The sequence below is a fragment of the Rhodnius prolixus genome, unplaced genomic scaffold (genome assembly GCF_049639745.1).
Source record: "Rhodnius prolixus isolate KJV_2025 unplaced genomic scaffold, Rpr scaffold_1, whole genome shotgun sequence".
NCBI classification, from domain to species: domain Eukaryota; kingdom Metazoa; phylum Arthropoda; class Insecta; order Hemiptera; family Reduviidae; genus Rhodnius; species Rhodnius prolixus.
Window position 1 is genome coordinate 67,686,177 of NW_027411581.1, and position 25,567 is coordinate 67,711,743.

Below are 25,567 nucleotides of genomic sequence, written 5' to 3' on the forward strand. Positions count from 1 at the left end.
CATTTTTATTTTGCAGTATTGGCGTTTTCTTTTTTGGAGGGGGGCACTTATTCTATTTGAAATCGAACTGACTTACGATAGTAATCGAGTCAATGACATAATTAGACAGGAAGATGATACCGATTCAAGGCACAGATTTATGTCTCAATATTTACTTTTCACATTTAACAGCAGCAGACAAATTATTGTGAATGGTAAGATTTTTTTCGTCGTGTGCTATCAAATCTATTAGTACTGTCTTCCCTTGTCTTTGTAGTATTATGGAGCTTAAAACTGTAGCACCACACAGTAAAAGAACGTGAAATTTTTCATAATTTTGTTTCAGATGAATCAATCAATAAAAAAAATGAAAGTTGTATGGAAAGATGAATATTCCGTAAGGAATGTTTCGTCGAGATTGATTACCGCGACGGTGTGATAAGTGACCCTTTCTGGGAGATGTACATGGATAGAAGGAGAACCTCTAAGGATTGAATCTGGAAGAGTGAAGCCTGTAGTTTAATTTCCCAGCATATTCTAAATCGGGGAATTTACACAATAAGAAGTGCTTCTAGTTCTACCTAGTCAGGAAACAACTGAAGATCTCTTCCGATATTGAAGTGGCACTCATGGGCTGGTCTTACCATCTCAAAAATGAATCGAAAGTGCCTATGCAAATTCAGTGACCTGAGCTTTGCAAATAAAGCTCGTAAGGCTTGTCTCTCTCTAGAATGCTTTCAAAAACAATGTACTTCTACGTCATTGATATAAAGTCTTGAAACACAAGAATTCTAAAGATAAAGAAGACGTCACTTGCGAACAAATCATAAATTGAAGAAATGCTAGGTATAACCGAAACGAAGGTTATGTTTTGAAACGGAGTTTGTGAACAAAATCACATTACAAACATTTAGATTTATCTGTAGATTAAACTACAATTTCCATTGCATCATTGATCTCGGCCTTGAATCTGAAATTAGAGGAAAGTAGCTCTGTGGCCTCAACCAGACTTGGATCAGTGAAGCAGAGAGCCATGAGCCCCAAAATGGTCCTCTTGGAGGAGCAATTGATCTAACGCCACTATCATCATTGCAAAACGCCAGCCCACTAGTTACAGTCCATGGCGCTTAAGTGGAAACTCATTCGCAGAGCCAATCCTAACTGAGGCTGTTGGTTCTTTTGGAATCACTGACAATAATCTTAGTGAAGTGACGTCGTCATATCGAACTACTTTGGATTACTTACCACACTGCTGTATGGATTCGTCCATGCCATTCTCACAGTCTGGAATGCCATTGCAGAGTACGTCAGCCGGTACGCAGACTCCGGATGAGCAATGGAATACCGGCTTGCTGGAATTACAGTTTCCAATTGCTTCGATTTCCGGCAAACCTGAAAATGGAAGAAAAATGAACATCAGTAAATTATAAAAGTAATAACTTGTCCGCTACAGTAGAGACCCATTCTGGGAGGCGCCCAGAGTTCAGCCAGGATCGTAGCCTGCTATTTCATAACTACAATGGATGTCTACATTTCTTTTAACTTGGGATGTTTACTTTAAATAGCAAATGTTAATAGTGCTCTAGTTTATAACAGTAAAGGGTTTTTAATCGGGCAGATTTTCAGTCTGTTTGTATTCCGGGCAGTTCCGGATGCATGTGTGGACAGTAAAATGTTCGCAGCGAGTTCTAATGTGATATTTCGATTTTTCACCACCACGGAAACCGGCGAAAATGCGTCATAGAGTGAAATTATTCGACCGGAAGAGTCACTTTACTAAATCGGATATTTCTGTTAATTTTTGTCAAAAAAACGACTCAACGGATTTCCTTTAAACTTAGCAGCGAGTCATGCGAGTGGTTCTAGACTAGACTTCTAACAGTTTATTTATTATGTAGGCAAATTTAAATGTATGGTATATACGAGTGGCAACACCTGAAGTAGTAGTGACATTTCCTAAAGTAGTACCAAAGAGATATTCAGTTTGAGCTTGTTGCGATTTTTTTTTGGTGGGGGCATTTTTATGCTCGTAAATACCATCCACCCGGATATCCGGAAAACTCAAAATGAAAAGTCAGCAAGAAAGCCATATTTACAACTGATGGGGCGGGGGTAAAGTGTAAACCCTCAAAACAGTAATGGCTGTTGACTGATTTTAGTATCAGGACAAATAGCATGTACTGGTATAAACCAAGTAGGGAATTTGAACTCTGTGTATTTCTGGTTTTTTGATATGTGTTGGCCACCAACAATACCTACTTGTAACTCCTATCTTAAAGTATCTCTAAATGTATACTCTTTGGTGGAAATGTAAACATGAACTCCACTTCCGGTACGTGACGTAATAAAGAGAGAGAAAGAAACAGGAGAAGTTATAACAGAGTTTCCATTACCTCAAATATTTCAAGTTCTCCTTTAGAAGAGGAGAGAGAACGAAAGCCTGGCTTTGACATTACGAACACTGGGACCGTGCGGCCCACATGGAGCCCGGAACATCCTGCCCCCACCTGGACGCAATGCAAGCCAGACATCGTATATATATTTTTCTTCTAAATTAAATCAGCAAAAGTGGATCTTTTCCACAGCTCTTTTACCCACGAAGCCATCAAAGGAAATATTTTCCCTCCTTTAATGTTGGGGGCCATGACGTATTTCCTCTCTCATTAAATTAGTTTAAGAGGAAAATTCTGAACCTTTTACAAACAGACGCGATTCTTTTCTCTTCCTAATGTAATCATTCTTTCGGTAATGGCGGAAGTAACACAAAAACGGAAGGTGTAAATGTGAAAATGAACGAGAGATGCTCGTTTGTAAATTTTTCGAGCCCACAAAAGTACAAGTTTTGACACATCCCCCTTAAGTTCGGAACAGAGGGTTTCACTAATTGGTCTGTTGCATAAGACCAATAGTGTGCGCTGGCCACGCCACACTCCTCTCCTACAACATCCTTAAAAGTAATCTGTCTAAACAAAATGATGGCAATCAAGTTATTGATCTAGGAGGCAGATCTAATCTACATGTTGCTGGCAGTCTGTGCGAACATGCCCCATTTTTATGAAAAAAATCACCTGATTAAAAATAAAATATAAATTTAACACGCTATTTAAAAATGTTTAAAAAAAAACTTTTCAAGTTTATAAAACGCCCGTCGTAATATTTGTTAACAATTTTTATGTTTTTCAAATTACAATATTAATTAATAAAATAAGAAAAAAAGATATTTTAAATACAAAAATAAATAAATAATATATATAATTCTACTGTGAATTGCTTTATTGCACAGTTTAAATTATCTGGGAAATATATATCTAAATTTACCCATGAGAGCACCTCATTAATTTTAAAGCATTCTGAAGAATGTGTGTATTATAGGAATAACGAACTAATGGGCTGTTTTCATTTTAATGTTAAATGTCCACTTTTTGCCTCATAAAGAACACATTTTGTGCCCGAGTTAGTAAATGTAAATTCCTTATTACTATTTGTTACTACGAGGGTCGTTAGAAAAGTCCGTGCAAAGTCAGAGAGATAGCACCACTGGCGCGTATTGAGGTTATGTTTAGTTAGTAGCATCACTTGGAAGAACACACACCAAGTTTCAGCCAGATCGGTCTATTTCTTTGTGTTTGGCATTCGTTTGAATCGAGGAAGTCGAGTGATTTTCAAAAAATGGACGAAAAAGAATTTCGTGTGTTGATTAAACACTACTTTATGAAAGGCAAAACGCCTGAGGAGACTAAAGAGAAGTTTGATAAACATTATGGTGACTTTGCACCTTCGATTAGAACAGTTTATAAGTGGTTTCAAAATTTTCGGAGTGGCCATATGGGCAGAAGTGACGCTGAACGTTCTGGACGCCCTGTTGAGGTTACTACTCCAGAAATCATTGATAAAATCCATGATATGGTGATGGATGACAGAAGAGTGAAGGTGCTTGAGATTGCTAGTGCTGTGGGCATCTCGAATGAACGGGTACATAATATTTTGCATCAACATTTGGACATGACAAAGCTATCCGCAAGATGGGTGCCGCGATTGCTCACGCTTGACCAAAAACGAAATCGTGTGAAGTGTGTGCAAGGACGGTTTGCAGCTGTTCCAAAAGAATCCGCAGGACTTTAAGCGTCGTTTCGTCACTGTGGATGAAATATGGATACATCACTACACTCCTGAGGCCAAAGAACAATCTAAACAATGGGTTACCAAGGGGGAATCTGCGCCAAAAAAGGCGAAGACCGTTCCTTCGGCCGGAAAGATTATGGCGACTGTCTTTTGGGATTCGCAAGGAATAATCCTCATCGACTATCTCGAAAAGGGTAAAACTATTTCAGGTGCATATTATTCATCGTTATTGGACCGTTTGAAAACCGAGCTGCAAGAAAAACGCCCACGATTGGCCCCACAAAAAAGTCCTTTTCACGCACCAGCTCACACCTCAGCAGTTGTGGTCGCAAAATTAATGGAAATAGGGTTCCAACTCGTTTCACATCCCCCCTATTCTCCAGACTTGGCTCCCTCGGACTACTATTTGTTCCCCAATATGAAGAAATGGCTGGCGGGAAAAAGATTTTATTCAAACGAGGAGGTGATTGCAGAAACGAATGGCTATTTTTCAGACTTGGACAAATCCTATTATTCGGAAGGGATCAACAAACTAGAGCAGCGTTGGACGAAGTGTATAAGCCTAAAAGGAGACTATGTTGAAAAATAAAAAAGGTTTACCCCAAAAAATTAAGTAGTTTTTACTTTTGCACGGACTTTTCAAACCACCCTCGTATGTGGAATTTTCTATTTTGTTTTTAAAAAGTTATGTGTTTATTCATTATTTGTGATAATCCTTACAGTTTTCATTATATATATATTTTTTTTTGTTTACTGGGTCAAATTTCACTGTTGTGTACATTTGTATCTAAACAGTTATTAATAAATAAAAAATAATAAAATATTTTTATCAAAACAGTGTTAAATAAATAAATATTATGAATTATATATATAATTATATATATATATATACAGGGTGACCAGAGTTATATGCTCCATCCACTTTTTTTTAAAACGGCGGGAAATTTCGAAAAAATAAAAAACACGTATTTAATCATTTTTAGTCTAGTTTATTTTCAATGATTGACCCATTTTTTTAAACCCCTGTATCTCGAGGTACAGCATCCAACTTTAGTTTTTCAAATGGAGCGTTATATTTTTTTTGCATATTTTTATAGTATTTGAGCTCCCTCCCCCCCCAAATTTTTTTTTTGAATAACTCTAGCCTGCCTAGACCATAACTGCTGCTACAAGCAAAACGTGGAAGTCCAAGAGTTTTGGCTTGCCTATCCGTTGGTTGTGCCCAGTTTGAATAGATTCTTTAAAAAAAATAACGTAACTTTGACAATAAACTGAAATTTGTTTTTCATATTTTAAATTACCATAACTTTTGAAAAACCTAACCGATTTCAAAAAATTTTATTCTGTTTCTTTTAGGAGCTCAAATACTATAAAAATATGCAAAAAAAAAAAATATAACGTTCCATTTGAAAAACAAAAGTTGGATGCTGTATCTCGAGATACAGGGGTTTAAAAAAATGGGTCAATCACTGAAAATAAACTAGACTAAAAATGATTAAATACGTGTTTTTTATTTTTTTGAAATTTCCCGCCGTTAAAAAAAAAAGTGGGTGGAGCATATAACTCTGGTCACCCTGTATATACACAAAATATACTTATATATTGTATATATCTTATTCTTTTTACAATGTTAATAATTTTATTGAAAATGTGTTCAGGTTGGCAGTGCTGGATAATATATTTGATTTTATCCGTCGTAAAATGCGTGTATCTCTGAACGGAATTTCGGACTTTCATGCAACAGCATGAGGTAAAATAATCACTGTAGTATAGTGATTTTGCGACTCCATTTAGATTTCCGCCTCACACTATAGTTACTTGCTGTCTGTCTAGTCTTTCAAGTTTTAAGTCCTTGTAACAAAGTATATTGTCTTTTTGAGTTTCCGTTTTTGGAATTAAGGTTTCCAGACACTCAGAACATTTTGTTGAAACTATTTTTTCTGACTCAGGGGACATCAAAACTGGATAATTAATATTTAATATGATCGCAGAACCTTAGCTGATAATGTAAATCTTCTATCTAGCTGAAAGCCCTTGTTTAATATCCAAGTATTACACAACTTGTTTAATAATGAAGCCTCCAACTATTTCTCTAGTTCAAACATAAGTTTAATGGAACATCCGATTCCGTACTTTGCGCTAAGTCGTGTGAGTCGCGCCAGATGTTTATTAATATCAGACGGTGTGAGAGTGGATTAGGATTAGCTAAGTTCCTGTGGAGGTTTCACGACCCATACAGGAAGCTGACATTCTCATCGCGGACTCGCTGGCCAAGACTCATTGTTATCCCCACCATTTAGATGGCGCGTGCCAACAAGAAAGCTCCTTCTCACAGTAGACCAATGAGAGAGAGAGAATTAGACAAGCTCTCAAGTGGTGGGGGTGCTAAACTAGCTGCCAGACAATGATGGCTACAAGAAGTGCCGCTGAAGATTCTAATCAATCTTGCCGTCTTCCAGCGGCCGACATATTGACAGATCTCACTGTTCACTTCCTTCATCATTTCGGACCCCACCCCGATCTGTCATCTGTTATTTCATCTGTCAGATTATCTGTCTTTGTTCGCACTGACAGATGGCTACAGATTTTCACTCATTCTGATTTTATAGTTTTTTTACGAATCTCGGTAAACTTGGAGTTCTTACTTTCAGGGTCATCGTCTAGAATTTTTTCACCGGAAATAGACTCGAGTTTTTGTCCTCGGAGTAAAGACAAAGCGGATTTTCAGGATACATGTGCGCTTGTATGAGAGTAAGAGAGAGGGATTTGACTCGCAAATTCACCGGAAGATGAAACACTATCTTTGTGGGTTTTCAGCCGGAAACTTGGCGACCAAAATCTCAACAACTTCCTGCTATACCACTTTCACTGGGTCCATTTATTTAGTAAACCCATTTTTCTCATAAAGATCTATCATTTATTACATATTCTCAGAAAGGTGGAGGTTATAAGTACGGTTAGGCATGCCTCCTAATTTCCACTGTTATGTATCTTCCTATCTCTAACATAAGCTTGAATATGTTTACAAAATACGGAGTTTGAATGAACTAAACGGGTAGTAGAGGAGAAGGTAGTAATTTGGGACGGAGTTGGAATTTGGGACACCCCTGTTTTTGTGAAACCCTGTAGTGCTATCTGTTAGTTTTTGGTGCCTTACTACTCTTTGGGGTAGGCTGTGTCTGCTGCAGGAGGCAGCGCGTCAATCGAGTGGCAGAGTGAGGACCGTATTGATCTTGTCAATGCTAAAAAGTTTTTTTTAAGGTTGATTTTCCTCTGCTTTTGGTTAATACCGAGGAAAGTTAGAATAATTTCCCTTAGACATTAAAAATGTAGAAAGTAGAGTTTTAATTGCCAGTATTATGGATTTCAAATATGAATGTATATTGGAAAGAAAATGAGGTTATATTGTACGCGCGGTGTATGGTGGTATTATGGGACAGCGTTGTCCCATATAACAACCTCGTTAATCGTCTGCCGAACAAGTGTGAAAAGTGGCACTGAAGACGAAACTAGTGTCTTATAATTTTTTTTTCTACAAGGTACTATAAAGGGCCTAAAAATATCATTTCAAAGATTTCTTGGCATTTCTCTAAGAAAACTGATTACACCCTTAATTTTTATCCCTTAATGTACGATAATTGTGTAAAATATAGTTTTGTGGCATATTGAAGGCTTATTTTTATAATTCATGGAGAAAACGAGAACATTAAATATAATTATTATGTGTGTCCCGATATTACCACCACACTTTCTGAAAACCCAATATGGCACCACGACAGACTAATTTTTCAGCGTAACTCCAGACTCCTTGCTCTAATCCACTCAGGACTCCAAATTTACAAAGACAAATAAATGTATGTCTATGATTTTACTTCAGAGTAGATTTTAAATTCAGTAGTATTCAAAATATGCAAGGTAAAATAAGACTGTTCCATATTACCACCTTCTCACCTACTATTTTACTGAATATATTTTTCGATTTCCTGTGATTATATCGAAAATGCCTCTGCGAATTATCCTAAACTGTGCACCTACCTAGATCCATCTAGAACTTCTATTTGAACCAAATATCTGGACAAATAAGTATGATCATATTTCTGGAGCCTTGCCTCTGATCTCTCTATTTTTAGTAATTTACGGTTCCGCTGTGTGTATGATGTTACTAAGCATCATGTTCAACTTGGCTATTCGGAGTTAAAAGAAAATTTCTTAAGTTGGTAGTTCGATATTCTAGGGGAAATCGACCTTGTGCGGGTGTTCGCTACGGAATTTTTTGTTGTAAATAGTAAAGAGAGGATTTACAAAATTATTTTGTAAAAAATTCTTTGTGAATAAAATAGTTTATAACGTAAGAAATGTAGAAAAACATGTGGGTAAAAATAATGGAAAAACCTAACATTTACTGTAAAGATAAACAGAGGGTACCAGGTGACATTAAAAAACCGCGCCAAATGTAAACACACATTGCTTACTTGATATTCATTTATTTTATATAAATATCGGGACTGGCGGGAGTTTAATGCTCACTGTCTCTCTCTCTTTAATGACCCAAAATAAATTTACTTAAACTTTTCTTTAAATATTTACCGCCAAAAGTCTAAACACATGTACTGGTGGTGGTGTTTGGGCCAGTGTAAACACTTGAGAATGTGTTGTTTATCTAGTGGGCCGTGGTGTCGGCTGACCAACTATTGGGCGCGGCGCTCTCAATACAGCTGTGAACTGCTTCCACAGTGTCTTCCACTACTTCCTTCCTCTTCAACTATCGTAAAAGGAAGTAATGTAATTTTGTACATTTCCCATTTCCTGTAGGTTCTTAAGTCCTCAATTTTTGGGATTTGGAAAAAAAAGGGAAACAGAAGGACATGAAATGTTGATGTGGAGGAAAACATAATGTAGTTTTTAAAGGAAATTGTTAACAGCAGGATGAAGGGAAACGGCATACAGAACCATCTTACCGGAAACTTGAGTGGGTTATGGGTGTGGGGTTGGTCGTAGCGGAGGTTACCAGGATCTAGGCCTTGATAGAGGTGGCTTTGTTTCGGATGAAAACGGGCCATGACTATTTACAGTCCCATTTACATCGCATTGGTGTTGCTGGATCACAAATATGCCCGTTATGCAGATTAGAAATTATGACTGCCTCGCTTTTAGACGACTGCATATCTCTGCAGGATGTACGAAGCAGCAACTGCTGCAAATCTAATTTATATTGGGCTGTACGCAGTCGCATGGCCGAAGTAGCCAGCGACCGTGGGGTAGGATAAAAAAAAGAAAAGAAAAAAGGATCTAGGCCTTGGATTTCATTTAATGGTGAATACGAGAAATTAATAAGGAAGTATGATTTGCTAATCGCCGCCTCCGTCCACGACACCAAATTTGGTAGTTGGACGTAAAGCTCGCCTGGAATATTAGGCATTACTTTACATTTTGCAGTCAGTCACAGAAACACGTATATGATTTTCTAAAAACCAGTTTGTATGTCTGAGGAGTTATCAGAGCGGATACTCCCGTTGCAAACACAATTTCTTAATATTTTGCATGAACACATTTCCTGTTGTCGCCCTTCCCGCCCCCCAAAAAAGAAAAATCAATGAAAACGCAAATTAATTTAAATTAGATCTAAGAGATTTTGCTTTTCAAAATTCGCTTAGGCCATCACTTTGAAAGATTTCTCACGTGGTACGCGATTTCCCTTACAAAGCAGAATGAATGGAAGGACGGGAGGGGGGTAAGAGAGGCTATTAAACGCCACCCCAATGCCTTCAAAGGCAAAGAATTTAATGTTTTCTTGATGATCAAGGGCGGCAAGTGAAAAATGAGCTTTTCACTGCTTGTAATGCTCGTAGTCAGGAAAGCTGCTGGAGGCGGCCTTCGCCCCCACTGCCGCCTCCCTGGGGGCTGATCATTTATTATCAGATGACGCTCCGCCCTCACACACACCCACACCCTTCTAGTGAAAATTCCAAGGAAAATCTATTAAATAATCGCCTTACCCAAAAAGAAAAACCACTTCAGTTTAGAATCGCGGAGTACGTACGTAATTGCTATTCCAAGATTTTTTTTTATTTTTAGCACAGCTGCTTGTAAAAGGAAGTATTATGATTGTATCGAATTTCCGTTCAAGAGATTTCACCTTTAATACCCATTTCCTGCTCCATTGAATTCATTGGGGGGGGGGAAAAAAGGGTGTTTAAGAAAAATGTCCGCCCGAGCGTTCAGGACTCTGTTTGTCTGTCTGTAAGTACAAAAAACTACAAAAAGAAAAATTGATGTAACCCGAAACTTTAATGGGTATATTCGGGTGGTTGTGAAGAGTGAGGTTAGTCACCGTAGAAAGGAGCGTCAGCTATCTGTCGGAGGAGTTTTGACTGAAATGTCCTGTACAGTCCGTACGTTTGTAGGTTTGGCTGAACCCCACAACTCTAGTCCTGTAAGTCCACATGGGTTTGAGGATAGTACTGTATATTAAGCGTTTGAGTTCAATGGTCAATTTAGAGCGTCGTCCAAGAAGTTTGTAAAGCAGTTTCGCACGTTTCATCATTGCTTGTCTTTTAGGTCTAGTACGCGGTTTGTTAAACTCGTAAAATAAACAATCACTACCAACATGATTACGGGAAATCGCAGGCGACATTTCTCGAAATGATCAGTACAGTAAAACTTCCAGTGAAGGATTTTGACGGGTTCCGGTAATGTTGTCCAATCGAAATAAAGTTTCTGCATCCAGCGATTCCACGTATTTTGTTCTAAAGGACTCGAGGGGCTGTATCATTTACTTCCGGTTAAAATTTGATATTTGGCTCACTCAAGTACTTCTAGCGATAAGTGGAAAGTAATTTGAAGTACCTAAGACTGAAGATAAGATACCAAAGGCTATCTAACTGACGTCTATACACGCCAATTGAAGAAACTGCTGAGCGCAGTAAGATAAGAAGAGATAATTGGTTCTTCCGTTAATTAAAGGTTCTGCTGAGCTCTATTGGAAGAGGACTAATCCAGCAGCTTCCGTCTCTAACCTTGCTTAAGAGCCAATCCTTTACACTTCCGTTAAGTTAATCGTTCCCTTCAACCCCAAACTTAGTCTGTAACACTTCACTTCCTGCAGCCTGGCCAATTTTTACGTTCTTCTACTGTTGCATTTATGCGATCTTACCTCCTTAGATTCTTTTAACTGTAATTTAATTTTTTTTTAAAGTAATACTTTAAAGATTACTGAAATATAAGAAAGCAGGGAAGGGATTAGCTATGCGGTTAGCGTATTGGATTCCCACGCGGAGGTCCCGGGTTCCAATCCAGCTTACTGACCCTTAGATTTTCTCTTCCTAGAAGCTTCTTACAGCTCACTGTCCGGTGATGCGACAGCGTTGTCTGAAACGAGAGAACACTGTCCGGAGGCCGGCAGTGCACTGAAAAAAGCTCCGGGCGCCAATAACCTAAGATTTTGACGCGCCTTAAATCATTAAAAATAAAAAAAAGAAAGGATATACACACTTATGTAATTGCTTAGTATCCGGAACCCATAGAGCTGACGAGAGAAGTGGATGACGAATGGGTTTGGCAATGTGAGGTGCAACAAGTCAAGTCGGGATGCTGTGACCACTGTTGTAAATATCAAGAAGGGTATTATAGGAGTACGAGATGGTTTACTCCGTAAGCTTCCTCAGAACAAGGATTTTACGAAGCATTTCGTTCGAATTAGCAAAATGTGTTAGGACTCTGACCAAAAGCGAACTGCTCAGCAAGCCCAGCAATGTTGGCCACTTTTATTTGTATTTCTCTGAAAATTAAACATCAATAGAGGAAGTGGGTGTCTCTGGATTAAAACCAAAGCTAAGCACGAATGCAAAGAGTTCGCAGATCTTCAGGAGCAAAAGTGGGCTGGTTGAACTGGTTGAGCCAAAGTTTTAGGCAATATGGATACTGAGGGATTGGGCAGAATGGAATTGTTAGAGTCCATCCTAGTGCTTAAGTTCTGTCCAAAGGAATGGCTAGCTGAAGGCAATGAACTGCCTCAGGGTTGCTAAAATCCTAGCCACTTATATTAATACGAACAACCATACCTACGCTGCTGCTATTTGGTAAAGCCTACACTCCCAGATTGTTCAATCAGACAGGTTTTATTAGAAAATTCCAAAGAAGAAAATGGCGGATGACGTTCGCGCTACTACATTCCCGAAGGAGGATGGGGTGAATGGGGGAAATTCGGCCAATTTACTCTGAGATTTCTCTAATATTCTATATTTAGAGGGAATTCTCTTCTATATTGGTTCTCTTGGAAAATACTTGGGCCAAAATATAAATTTCCAGGGCACAGTTTATTACTTTCCCTGATCTTGAGTGAAGCGGAAGTGTTGCAGTCTGGATATTCGCCGGAAGTACTTGATTTAAGGACCTCTGACTGAAAAAGAATCCAGTTTGAACACTCATATGATTTTATCTTACTATAAGTCTCAAAAGAGAAGGGATTCAGCGTGCTGGATTCCCACGCGGAGGTCCCGGTTAGGATGCAGTTACCTTCTCTTTCTTGGGAGCTACTTACTGCTCACCGTAACGAGAGAACCTTGTCCCTTGTGCCCGGTAGTATACTGACAACCATCAGATGTTGACACGTCTCGTTTTACTGTCCATCAAGTGTGACTACGTACATGGAAAAGATTCTTCCGAGTATTTTGGCAAAATGTCAAACTTTTGGCCACTCGATTAAGGATTTCATTTGGCGATGGACTTGAGTAAGTAAAGCCAAATCTTGGAAGTTTGGGAATATTATGTTTTGCGGGATTCTGCATGAGCAGTGTTGCCTTGCATTCTATAACAGAGAACATTTATAGTATTGCCAAATATCTTTTTAGTACAAAAGTCTAAGTTTTAAGACAAATTTAAATATCATCGAGAAAGTGTTTACACCAGATTCTTCTTAATAACTACCCAATGCCTTCCATATAACGTATGCTAATCTTGGTAGAATTTCATTATGATTACCTAGCCAACAGGTGATCCTGTACAATTCACCGAAAAGGCGCCATTGAGTGAAGTCCAATGTCGTGTAGTAAACACCTTTCTCCAAGACTATTTTAAAGCAAATTCCATTTTTAAAAAAACGTGACGTAGTTTATTTGGATCAGCTGACCTGGATCTCTGTTAATTTGGCCAAATGAGTAAACTTCTTGTGCTGAAAATTGATTTTACGATAGTTTCAAGGGAGGGGACAACTGGCGTCACTTTAAAAAGTGCCAATGCAATACTTTGAACGAGTCACACCATTAGAATTCTAAACTGTATTGCCGTAAGCAATAAAAAGTTTTACCCAAAAATTAAAGAATACTTCGAAGATTTCATTTCATTCTCTAATTGGTCTCGCAACCGGCCATAAAAATCTTTAAATAACTGACGTCAGAATTTAATTCGGTTTCAGACAATGGTATAAGTGGTTCGTTTATTTGTGTTCGTTTTCCTTTGATATTGTTTTTGTTTTATTTACATGACGTAAACATTTCATTTTTATAATGCCCACTTAACTTAATAATTATTAACTTCAAATTATTAAATTATGCAATATTTGTACACAAAGAACAATTCTAAACTTATAATAGGAAAAAAATAAAATAAAACAAAATGTGAATAAAATAAAATAAATAATTATAATTATGGCGGAAGATAAGATAAGTAAACAAAATCCACTCCAACCGTATTCTGTATGCTCACGCGTAACGTAGGCAAACACGGCATTCGTGCATATTTATACATTATGTACACACGTAACAAACAGACAGGCACATATCGTGCATGCTGGGATACACAATGTGGAAGACAATGTCCTGTCAGTATCACTGGATAAACCTTAAATTGGTGAAACTAGGCTTTCCATCATTTAATGGAAACGTGTGCTTCATTAGTTTGAGCACCAGTTTGCCAACTAGAAACTAGTCGATTTACTGCCAACATAGCAGAAATCAGGATCTCCAGATACAAGGATTTTCTATTTTTGGCCAGGACATCCACGATGGAGATTCTAACAGCAAGCTAGTTGTCCAGATGTTTGGAAGAGTTGATAACCTGTAGGCCGCGACAGTCATCATTCAGTTTTGGGAAATAAGAGAATTGTGAAACGTGTTTTTGGATAACGTTGTCTTTCGATTTCATGAAAATACCTCTCTGCATTGATGGTTCCCAAAAAAAAATACCTCATGGATGATGCTAGCCATCAATAAAGTCACTGGAAAAAGGTCACAACTCGAGTTGGTTTAAAAGAAGAGTATCCAACACTGAAACTTAAAAAACACGTGATCCCTCCAGGAACTGTTAAATATGATATTCAGCTTATTATCTAACAGCCAACGGCCATACCATGTTGAATACACCGGTTCTCGTCCGATCACCGAAGTTAAGCAACATCGGGCGTGGTTAGTACCTGGATGGGTGACCGCCTGGGAACACCGCGTGCTGTTGGCACCTTTTTTTTTTTTGTCTGCGGCCCACCCAACTATTTTAATCCCCTGAAGTCCTAACAGGAAATGCCACAGTTATGTTTTTTAGGCGCAATTTCCTAAACGGAAGTTCCACTACACTAAATCAGTTTTTTTTTTAAATGATTTTCACCGAAACTACTCACACGACTTTGACTTAGTTTTCTAGCTGCATAAATGTGAATCCATAACTTCTATTCCTAACGTTTTGCTAGTACAATTATGTTAAGTACACTTCCGGAAGTGGGGGTGGTTAGGTTTTCCTCTGAAGTGCCCTTATAAGTTAATTGTACTGTCTTATCCACCTATCATATTAATTAAAGCGGATAAGGGGCGGAATTTTTAAAAATTGAGCCGACCGGAAATGCTTTTTTAACGAATAGAATATTTCTCGCAAACGGCTCCTTCGATTTTGTTCAAACTTTGTATAGTGACTTAAATTAGCTGACTTTACTGGAACATTCCATTGAGAGTACTCCCGAGAGATGGGGCGGCTAGATTGCTGCTAAAGAGATAAGAATTAAATAATGATAACAGAGTTGAGAGTTTGTAGACCAGTTTAGCGATCACAACCGATTTTTTTCCTAATTGGGAAACCCGAAAGTTTGCATGTTAGCGTTGCCAAACTTCCCACAGAAGGGGCTTTCTGAACATATATATAGTAAAAATGCCAAATTTGAATAAAATAGACAACTTTTACATAATATAGAGCAAAGTCGTGCGAGGAGTGTTTGCTGCAGACTTTGTTATCAAGCCTCTTATTGATCCTGGAACTGTTCGCCGTACAATAAGCGCTTTAAGTTGAATAGCTATGAAAGAACGCCGACGCAAACTAATCTTCTCCCAACATTCCCGACTAGTGGAGGGGGTGAAGCGGCGAGGGACAAGTCTCTGAACTTCAAAGGAAGATCTTGCAATATTTAGTAAAGGGGGCGGTAAGGAGAATCATCTGGCGCGATCACACCCACGTCGTCCTTATCACCTGTAGTTATTAGCTCAAGCGGATAAGGAGGCGGAACTTCTAAATTCTCAAGCTTCTAAAGTGGGCCGAACGGATGTGCCTCATCACTGAATAGAATTCTCCGAATTTCAAGATTCTCTCGCAAACGGCTCCTTCGATTCTAAAATTTTTTTCCTTTCCCATTTGTACATTACACTGAAATGTCAGGTTACCGGCAAACGAATCCCAGCCAACACGAAGTTTATAGAATGGCTATTTTCTAGAAAGTGAATTATCGACCATTTAACAATCAGGAACTTCCGTTTGGGGAATTACCTTCAAATTCACTCCTTCCCCTTAGAACGAGATAGGACAGGCCCTACAGAGGGAACCTGCAAGGGCCTTTAATTGAATTTCCTTGAAAAAATGATTTCAATTTAAAAAAAAAAAAAGATAAAGTAATGGATATTTTTTTCGGGCAGGTTTTACATTCAACTATCAATTAGGTAACGTGACCGGAGGCGGATATAGCAAACATACTTTGCTACAAAATTCCTTTTAAAAACCATTAAATAAAATGCAAGGCTCTGGACCGGGGTTCGAACCATTACCACGTATTTAGCTTTGCGAGCCTCGCCTTTAACCATGGACTCGCTACCGTGGCGCCTTTAACGGTTTAAATATAAGCTGGTAGATTTAGATGTTTGTAATCACTGTAATGAAGTTTAAATGTCGTCTCTAAGTAAATCTTAAAATGCTGAAAGATCATTTCAGTGAATTGTCACTTCCGGCTAGCTGAATTTACCCAAATGTTTGTTTTCGGGTTTTATTTTTTTGACTCACGGGACTCTAAAACGGTTATTTCTCCCAAAGGAAGTTCGTCATAGAGCGCTATACTTCTTGTTATTAAGTGTGGAGATAGTGAAATGTAGGAGGAGCGAAAACAACCGAGTAGTCCTTGCTGACGAGTACGTCACCAGCTTGCCTAAGTCTCCTGTGCTTTAAGTAGGAGCTCGCGTCCAGAGAGCTTTCAGAAATTTTGTCAATAGAGTCCAAGAGCTCGCTTTAAGCAATCTGATATCTCTTACTACTTGGCGAAGGGTAGTTACTATGCAGTAAAATTTCTCCGAAAAAATCTTCTCTGAGTTGGATTTAATTTATTTAGGCATTTAACAGTTTGACGAACGGATTACTAATACGATATGTGCCATTATCATCATTAAAATACAGATCAGGAGAGCAGGTCCAGTGTTGTGTGCAGTGTGGGGGGGAGGCGCGGTGAAGGATCGATTAATCGATGGATTAATGAGAAAGAAATCGATGGCGTAGCGATATATTGCATGACTCGTGAACAGTAACGGCTGGTGGTGATTTAAGCTCATTAAATGCTGGAGATTCAAATTGTTAGCTTATTGAGCGTGAAGCGAGTGATTGTTAGTGATTAACAATGAGAGAACATTATTGGCTGTTTGGTACTTTATGGAAAAGATCGTCTTTCTGAATCGCTGATTCGTAATGGGCAAGTTGGGATGGTCTTCTTCTACTTCTTTGTGGCCAAAAATCTCACTCGCTTTATCCCCTCCATTTCCTCTACTTAGTCCCATCTGCAGAAGTCCTTAAAGCCGTAAACTTCCTCTCGCGATGGCAGAGATATGACAAAGTCCTACAATACATCCGTTTCCACACATTGTGAGTAACTGCTTGAATCTATCCAAACTAGTTTCTTGTTAAGAGATCCAAACGTTTTTACAAGCGATTTTCACAGTGATTTCAATTTCGAAATTTGATCAGAGCACTTCCTCGAACTAGGCAAACAAACAGAAGGGGAAAGTAAAGACAATAGGGAAACGGTAAGTGGATAGAGTGCTGGATTCCCCATGCGGAAATCCCGGGTTCGAATCCGGCTGCTGGCGCTTAGATATTCTCTTCCTAGAAGCTTCTTCTAAGCGATGATAAAAGTGAAATGAGAGAACACTATCCAGAGACCAGAAGTGCAATGAAAAATGCTCCGGACGCCAATCGCTTTCAGACGCGTCTTAAATTAACAATAATAAATGATATACATATCTAAGACAGAAAACAGTTTAAATTTCAAAACAGACACGAACAATTTAAACAACATATACGCAAACTTACTACAAAATACTTGACAATTGGCAACTCTGACTTCCACACAACCTAACACATATCACACACAGATCGATCAAACTCAGTCCATGAACAGACAAGACAGAAGACACACCAACCCTGAAATGTAAAAATATTACTTTCTAAACTAGGTAAATAATTTTTGTAAATTTCGTTACGTTATACATATTCATTTTAATAGAATCATTGTTAACAATCTGTAAATATGTTCCACTGCCCTGAAGATGACCTAGTCCCTAGGTCGAAAGATCGGCAAAATAAAACTCGACTGAAATGGCGATTATTTTTTCAACCTATTGAAACTATGAATCAGTCACCAAAAAGAATGAACAACAATAATAACAAAATTAAGCGAATAGAGCTAAATAGATTTGTGGAGAATACAACACTGTAATCCTTAGATCTTAATCTAAACGCGATGCCAATTTCCGCTCTCGCAACCAAAAAAAAAAGAAGTTATTACTGGATTTGCAGTTGTAATTACTTCAAAGGGAAGGAATTAGCCATGCGGTTAGCGTACTGGACTCCCACGCGGAGGTCCCGGGTTCGAATCCAGCTTATTGACCCTTAGATTTTCTCTTCCTAGAAGCTTCTTACAGCTCACTGTCCGGTGATGGAGAGTGTTGTCTGTATCGAGAGAACACTGTCCGGAGGCCGGCAGTGCAGTACTGAAAAAAGCTCCGGGCGCCAATAACCTTAGATGTTGACGGGCTTTAAATCATTAAAAAAAAAAAGACTGAAGTGAGCCGTAATAAGTTAAATAATGTCTTGCTTTGGCACGTTTATAAACGATAAATATGAATACCAAGCTTCTCGTACAGACAATACCTGATCTTTTATCTGAACCCTGAGACAAGGGTGCAGTGCACAGTTGGCTGGCAGAAGTAACTTAGCATTCAGACACGATGGCTAAGTTAAAGTTCCTGGATTCTTTTACGGAGGGCGCCCCCGTCGTACCCCCAAGGAATTTACGAGGCCCACCGGACCCTAGCAACAGGTCATAAAATAAGTAGCCTTCCTCTCTCTTTCTCTCTCTCTCTCTCTCTCTCTCTCTCTCTCTCTTGGGTAGTTCCGCCCTGGCGGAATGGTCCCTACTTAAAGATTTCTTTACATCTTCCAAAGATGCTGCGCAAAAGGAACTCAAGGGTAACTGTGCCCCGTCTCTACGCCTCAGCAGCAACTGTCCAAGAGCTGCCACTTCTCCCACCATTTTTTTGTTTGCAAGAATTTATTTCTACTTGGCTCTGAGGGCCCACGAGACTAAAACTGATTTTTACAAATTGGTCTGTCTGTCCAAATGTCTTTTTAAAAATGCCGACAAAGGATGCCAAAAAAAAAGTCTACCTCAAAATCGGCTAATCCATTAATTAATAGGATTAATTTACAAGGATTAGTTAAAGCTTCTCTCGCGCGGAGAAAAATCCAAATCCTTTGATCTGGGTTAACTTTCAATGCACAAAAAATTGAGGTCAAAAATATCGGTAACTGGAATATAACCTTTAACCTGTGGCAAGACCACAAGATTTGAATTGTGTAGTATGCACAAAGGGCTCACCAAAAATAAAAGCTGCGTGTGCTTTGTACAAACACGATATTTTAAATTTGCATAATTGCACTGCTAGGTGCGAGAGAAAATAAGTACCATAATCAAGTGGTAAAAACTTGGTTAATTGCAAGTGGCCTTGGATCAAAGTGCAAAGACTGGGCCATTGATGTTAATGTTCTTGCCTCTGAGCAACAGGAGTCAAAGCGTTGGAATGGTACTTGCTTTTAAATCGTCCACAAACTGTTCACAAGCCGAGGAGAATTGAAGAAATGCTGATGGCGGGAAGTTGACTGTTCTAGCGGAAGTTGATTGATTATGACGAGCAGTTAGTATTGAAATATTGTGACTCCATCGCTATTTCATGCCATTTCCCGTCTTTAAACAGTTAATACAGTGTATACCCGTCAAACCAAATCTCTATTACGGTGCGTTCGACGTGTATACTCGTTGTGAAAAATATAAAATTGCCATTAACTAAAAAAACTCGATATTTTAATAAAGTACAATAAGAATATCATTTGGGTGGGATGTTTCCTTTATCTTACCCAATAGAACTGCGGTGGGAGCCAGCCAAATGATAAGTGGTTGGTACATGTTTGGTCTCCGCATTAGAGATTGGGAATTAGGCACCCAAATAGAAGCTCTCAACCCCTTGTGCAATGCAGTTTTTACCTTAAATAGAGGTTTAGGACTTCAGTACGAGCATGATTTTATTTTGCACAGAATTCAAAAGCTCTTTTTTCTTCCTTGTAAAAGCTCTTGCGTCACTAGTTAACTAGAGCAGGGGTCGGCAACCCGCGGCTCGCGAGCCGCATGCGGCTCTTTTATCCAAATTGTGTGGCTCTTCAGCGTGCCCAAAATATATTGTATAGTTTAATTTTATTGAATCGAATGAAAATTCCATTTATTAAAGGTATTTTTTCAAAAATAATTTTAAAGTGATAGGTTCGAAATTGAATAGAATTATACAATATCAAAATAAAGTACTTGATTTATATTGTAAGACTGCCGCCTTTTCATTCGTTATTATTTATTTGTTTATTTACTTTGCAATATGTGAAAATAAATATATAAAACATTTAAATCTTATTGAATATCATAAAATAATAATCTGTGAATACAAATGATCTACTGAGGTTCTTACACCACCATCCTTGCGGCTCTTGGTAAGATTTATTAAAATTATTTAAGGAGAAATGGCTATCTACTTAAAATAGGTTGCCGACCCCTGAACTAGAGCAATGCATACGTGAAGAAACGGTGCAAGATTTTGAAAGAGCACAGAATGCTTTGTCTGTAATCTCAAGCCCCCCAGAGAGATTGCAGAAAAAGTTGCTTGCAGTGTCTATTATGACGTTGTAGTGACTTTTGGTTGTTTTGCCTTTGCGTTCGACTCGTCATTGTCTGATTTTAATTCCGCACACTGTTGGTTTTTTTTTAATAACTAAATTCCACGCCCAACTGGTTAACATTTCTTCATTGCCTTAAACCCAATATCTCCTTCTGTCATTGAAACCTATGACCTTGAACTAAGGTCTTAAGACCAATTTTCAGAAATTTTAGTAAGAAATATATCTTTCCCCTATAAGGGGATTCGTAGAAATGGCCGTTTGTATGTAAAGCCTTACTGGTAGAAATATAAACATTTTCTAATGGTTTCGGTCTTACATCCATCAGCAGAGGTTAGATCAATCAATTTGGAGTAGAGAGATTTTCGACTTCACTCATGTTTCCGTCTACATTTCCTCACCTTGAAAAAAGAAAAACGCCTAGATTTTTTCCCTTGAAGAAGATAAGATAAGATAATAGATTGGACGGGACCTACGCCCCACGGCACCGCAGCCACAAAAGACTTATAGTGCCAGCCCCTTCTTAGTTCCAGTAAGCGAACCCTCCCCTGCTAAAGAGGTTGAGGACTTTTCCTACTAGTTCTTTTTGCGCTACTATCTCCTTCGGCCTCAACGTTCCAAAGGTTTCATAGCGCCAACGCTCGATTGCAACGCTATCGAACAGCAGGTTAGAGGCCGTTTCCTCCTCTTCTTGACCTAATCTGCACAATGGTTCCGAGCTAATAAGCCCCCATCTTGAGCAGATTTCCCCTTGAAGAAAGAGTAGCGTTGGAAAAAGAGAGCGATTGAGTCTTTGTAGACTTCGGAAAAACCGTGCTAATACAAAGTTCCCCTTGTACACAGGCTCCAGCCCCCTTATTTTCCAGGCACCTGCCGCTTCTGGTAGGAAGACAATATTTGTAAAGTTGGTATTCCCTAATACTTTGCTACGAGAGAAAGATTGCATGCAGATATGATCAGTTTGCTCTCATAATCACCAACATGATTTCAATGTGACCCAGTTATACTTTACCCATCTCCATTCTTCATTAACTTGAACGGAACCTATTTTTTTTTATAAAGAGAATATTATTATTAATTTATTTTAATTCTTTGGTAAAATTAATAACGTTTGGATTGATTAATAACAATAAAACAAGAGCCCGAAATGTTTTTTTTAAATTTCGATTAGCATTTCATGCAACACGCAATGGTGTTCCATTATATTTATATAAATGTTAAGTTTGCTTTTTTTTATCTCGTCGGCCGTTTCTTTAGAGCATTTTGTTCCAGTTATAATCGGCTCAAAGATCTTTTTAGGCCACTTAGTACCGCCATTCATAATGATATATCGATAGTGGTCGATTATTATCGCGTTACAAGAACATCTTTATTTTTAGGTATGTAGGTAAATTTAAATGTTTGATATTAGAGTGGCAACCCTGTTGAGGGTGTATGAGAAGGGATGACCGTTAGGGGTAGCTAGAGGGTTGCAGGTAATAAGAGACATTCCTCACTTTATGTATGTCACTCTTTATGTTATGTTATGTTATGTTTTATGTTTGTTATGCCTTATGTTATTAAGTGAATAAACTATACTTAAGGACACAATTTTCTGTGTTTTGTTTTGTGTTTGTTTTTCTCTCATTTTCATTATTTTTTTTCCAGGTAAAAGGAAAATTTTTCCATCGCGTCCAATTTTGATTTTACCAGAAATGGTCCTTAAATGTGTTTAGAGAGAGTGTGTGTGTGATCAATAAAACTAAAAAAAAAAAAAACAGTTAAGATTCTTCAACTGTGAAGCAGAAGTGCACTTTACTAAATCGATTATTACTTTCCACTAAACCTGTATTAAGTAAAATAAGATAATCGATCAGAATTTCAGTTTTGATGTCCTCTGAGTTCGAAAAAATGGTTTCTACAAATTGATCTCTCTCCCTCCCTCGTTCTCTGTGTATGTGAGTGACGATCGTAACTTAGAAAAACTACTAAATCGCGGAAAGTTTAAATCGGATATTTCGATTTCCCACCGGAAGATGACCAAATAAGGCTTTTAGTCGAAATCATTAACTGAATCGATTTTTTTTGTGGGGGGAGTCTAGAAAAAATTCCAAATATTAAGAAAAATGGCTGACCGGAAATAGATTCGAGATTCTTATGAAAATGGTTCCTTTAAAGCAGGGGTGGGCAACGTGCGTCCCTTTTAACATATTCCTGCGGCCCCTCCGCGGCACAAAACGGCAAATAATAAAAATTTAAATAATATAATATTTCAAATTTTTTGTTAATAAAGTTTGGTGATTTTCGGTAGTACAATTATTGTCTCAGCGTTCAAATCTTATATTAGTAATCCGCGCTCTTTCTTTGTATGATCACTCGACTTTTAGTACGCCATTTTTACAGCGACACAAAGCGTGTTGTCGCCGTCGAAGCTGCGGATTTTCGCTTCTTCTCTAGTTATTTATTTTATGGGGATATATAAATGTGAATGCAATCGCATTATTTTTATTTCGTCTGACTTTTAATAGAAAAAATGATGAAGGAAGATATGAAGCAATTTCATAAAAATAACTAATGCCGTTTTTTTGTTGATTTGTTAATAAATTTCATTTTAATTAATAATCTGTATTATAAATAGATAAAAACAATAAATACATAAGAACCCGAAATAAATATAAAAAGGAATATATATGTACTGCGACCCGCGGTAATAAACCAATAACCTTTTGCGGCCCTCGGTAATAAACCAATACCCCTATGTGGCCCTTCACAGAAAAAGATTGCCCACCCCTGCTTTAAAGGAACATGATATCAAAGTTTTACTAGGTTCTATTACAAATTGTAGGGTTCATTATTTGTAAACCCTAGGGTTTCATAAATATTCTCTATTAAAAATAATAATGATGATGATAAAAGTATTGCCCGATTTTACTTAATTTGTATTTGATTTTCCCCAATGGACTCAACTCACACCATTGTTGAGGCTCTACAATCTTGGAGAATGTCTGGAACGTAACAATATCAGCTGTTGGCCTTGGAACCCACTAATGATGCCAGTAAAGATGCTTACTGCAAGTTAAATACCAAAGCTGCTTATGTTATAAAAGCCTCCAATGATGAGGCAAGGCAAACTGATTTCCTTCCTTCAAAAAAAGAAAGAAAAAAGTATAAAAATATTTGTGATATTGATTAGAACACCTGGGCGATGGACCTCGAACTGTTGGTAGTTTGGGCCCCCCAATTATGAAGCTTTTACCAGCAATTCCAGAGTGTAAGTCCAGGGATTTCCTCAAATTAAATGGAAAAGCCAAAAAAAAAAAACTGGGAGGAAATGAAATGAAACTTTGAGGACAGGACAGTGTTGCCAGGTGGTACACTGCCGGAAGGAAGGGCTCCGTGAAGATCGCGTGAGATGCAGACATCAACAGTCAGTTGCTCTGGACCACTTAGACTCTAAGCTGGTGTCCTCCCTCTACTCATTCTTGCAGGACAGCCCTTGACCTAGTTCCAGGACTGGGCGCACATTCCCACTTCCTAGAAGGTCATCACAAATGGTAACATCTAAGAAAGTTTAATTATCAGCAAATTGAGATCCGGAATAGTCGTGTGAGTGTTCACGGCTGGATCCAATTTTACCGGAAACAATATGTCCTGCAGGAAGTTGGCTCTCGTTATAGTTTGTGCGCGAGCGATCAATGGAAGTTGCCAAGAAATATAGCAAGCTGTGATTTCAGCAGCAGAGGGCTGCTCCCATGGGAACCATATCTTCCAGGCTGGGACGTCCCCAGCAAAGTTGCCATTATATTCCACGTGGGACGCTCAGCCAATCCTTTTACTCAATCTGAACCCAGACACCGCCCGACCGCTGCCTTCCACTTCCACAAACACATTTCATTCAAACTTGAGCAAAAAAAAAAAAACGTTATATTCGCTAAAGAAAGATTTACGATGCTGTTGTAAGTGAGCCGAAGATTTATTCTTAGCTAACTTGACTGCAGAGAGAAATTATGTATGTATATCTTTACTACTACTTCTACTAGCAGGAAGCTGTGTAGTCCACAGAAATAAACGTCTAGAAGTCCTCTGAGGCCGAGAAAAAACCCCTCACAAATTGAGTGGGTGACAACAAGCTTTTGGTGAAAATTAGCTGCCCTAAAGGGCAACTTCACTGAGTTTTCAGGATTTTCCTTAAACTCGATGTGCCGTTGGAAAATCTAAAGATCTAGGACTGTTTCTCCAGGAAAATTCGATGAAGGTCACTTCGTGTACATCCTCGTTAAGCAGCAGCTTAAGCAGCAGAAGCATCTTTTGTTAGAACAATAACTGAAGTAAGGGAAGGGCATCGCTGAGTGGTTAGCAAATACTGGATTCCAATTTGGACATAGTGGGTTCGAATACAGCTGCACCTTAGATTTTCTCTTCCTAGGAGCTTCTTACAGCTCACTGTCCGATGATGGATTGTAAGAAGGGAACACTGTCCGGAGCCTGCAGTGCCTTGAAAAAAGCTCCGGACGCCAATTACCTCGAATTCTAAGTTTCGAGAAAGTTTCATTATGTTAACTGCGGTAAGAAGAAGTCGTGTGAGTGTTCATTTACTTCCGGAACCACCAACTTCAAAGTCCTAAACATTTACTTCCTGTGGAACCCCACATTTTCAAAGTCCTAAACATTTACTTCCTGTGGAACCCCACATTTTCAAAGTCCTAAACATTTAACAGTGTGGCGGCAAGCTTTTCTTTTAGAGCAAGTGTGCAGGTTTCAACAGGTTCTCAATGAATTCAACTTGAGCAACAGTACTTCCGCACTAACACTTCAGACCTATCATCACAAAGCTTGCGTATATTCACTTGGTTTAATTAAAAGAAAACAAAGTTGCTATTAGCGATGAACCCATTTGTGAAGGTGTTAAAGGCAGAAACTTCATTTAGAAAATAAACGATGAAATAATTAAAATGCAAATGGTGGTGGGGAGACAGAGTGCTGGAGTGGGGGAACGTATTTTCTCAGTATAGCTAGAGAGTTCTGTTAGTTAACAACTCAC

The 25,567-nt window shown here is 38.4% G+C and overlaps 1 protein-coding gene and 1 non-coding gene across 3 annotated transcripts in view; one reads left to right on the forward strand and one right to left on the reverse strand.

Annotated features, from left to right (window-relative positions):
- LOC141446276 (G-protein coupled receptor GRL101-like) overlaps nucleotides 1-25,567 on the reverse strand; it is a 153,284-nt gene that overhangs the window by 101,510 nt on the left and 26,207 nt on the right. For both annotated transcript variants that reach the window (XR_012453613.1, XM_074112807.1), the window contains exon 3: nucleotides 1,225-1,371. Coding sequence is in view for 1 of the 2 variants with exons in the window: in XM_074112807.1 (XP_073968908.1) it covers nucleotides 1,225-1,371 (147 nt within the window). In the remaining variant the exon portion in view is untranslated. The remainder of the gene's footprint in view (nucleotides 1-1,224; nucleotides 1,372-25,567) is intronic.
- On the forward strand, nucleotides 14,432-14,550 carry LOC141446422 (5S ribosomal RNA). The gene has a single exon (XR_012453707.1). It is a non-coding gene; the product is annotated as a 5S ribosomal RNA (ribosomal RNA).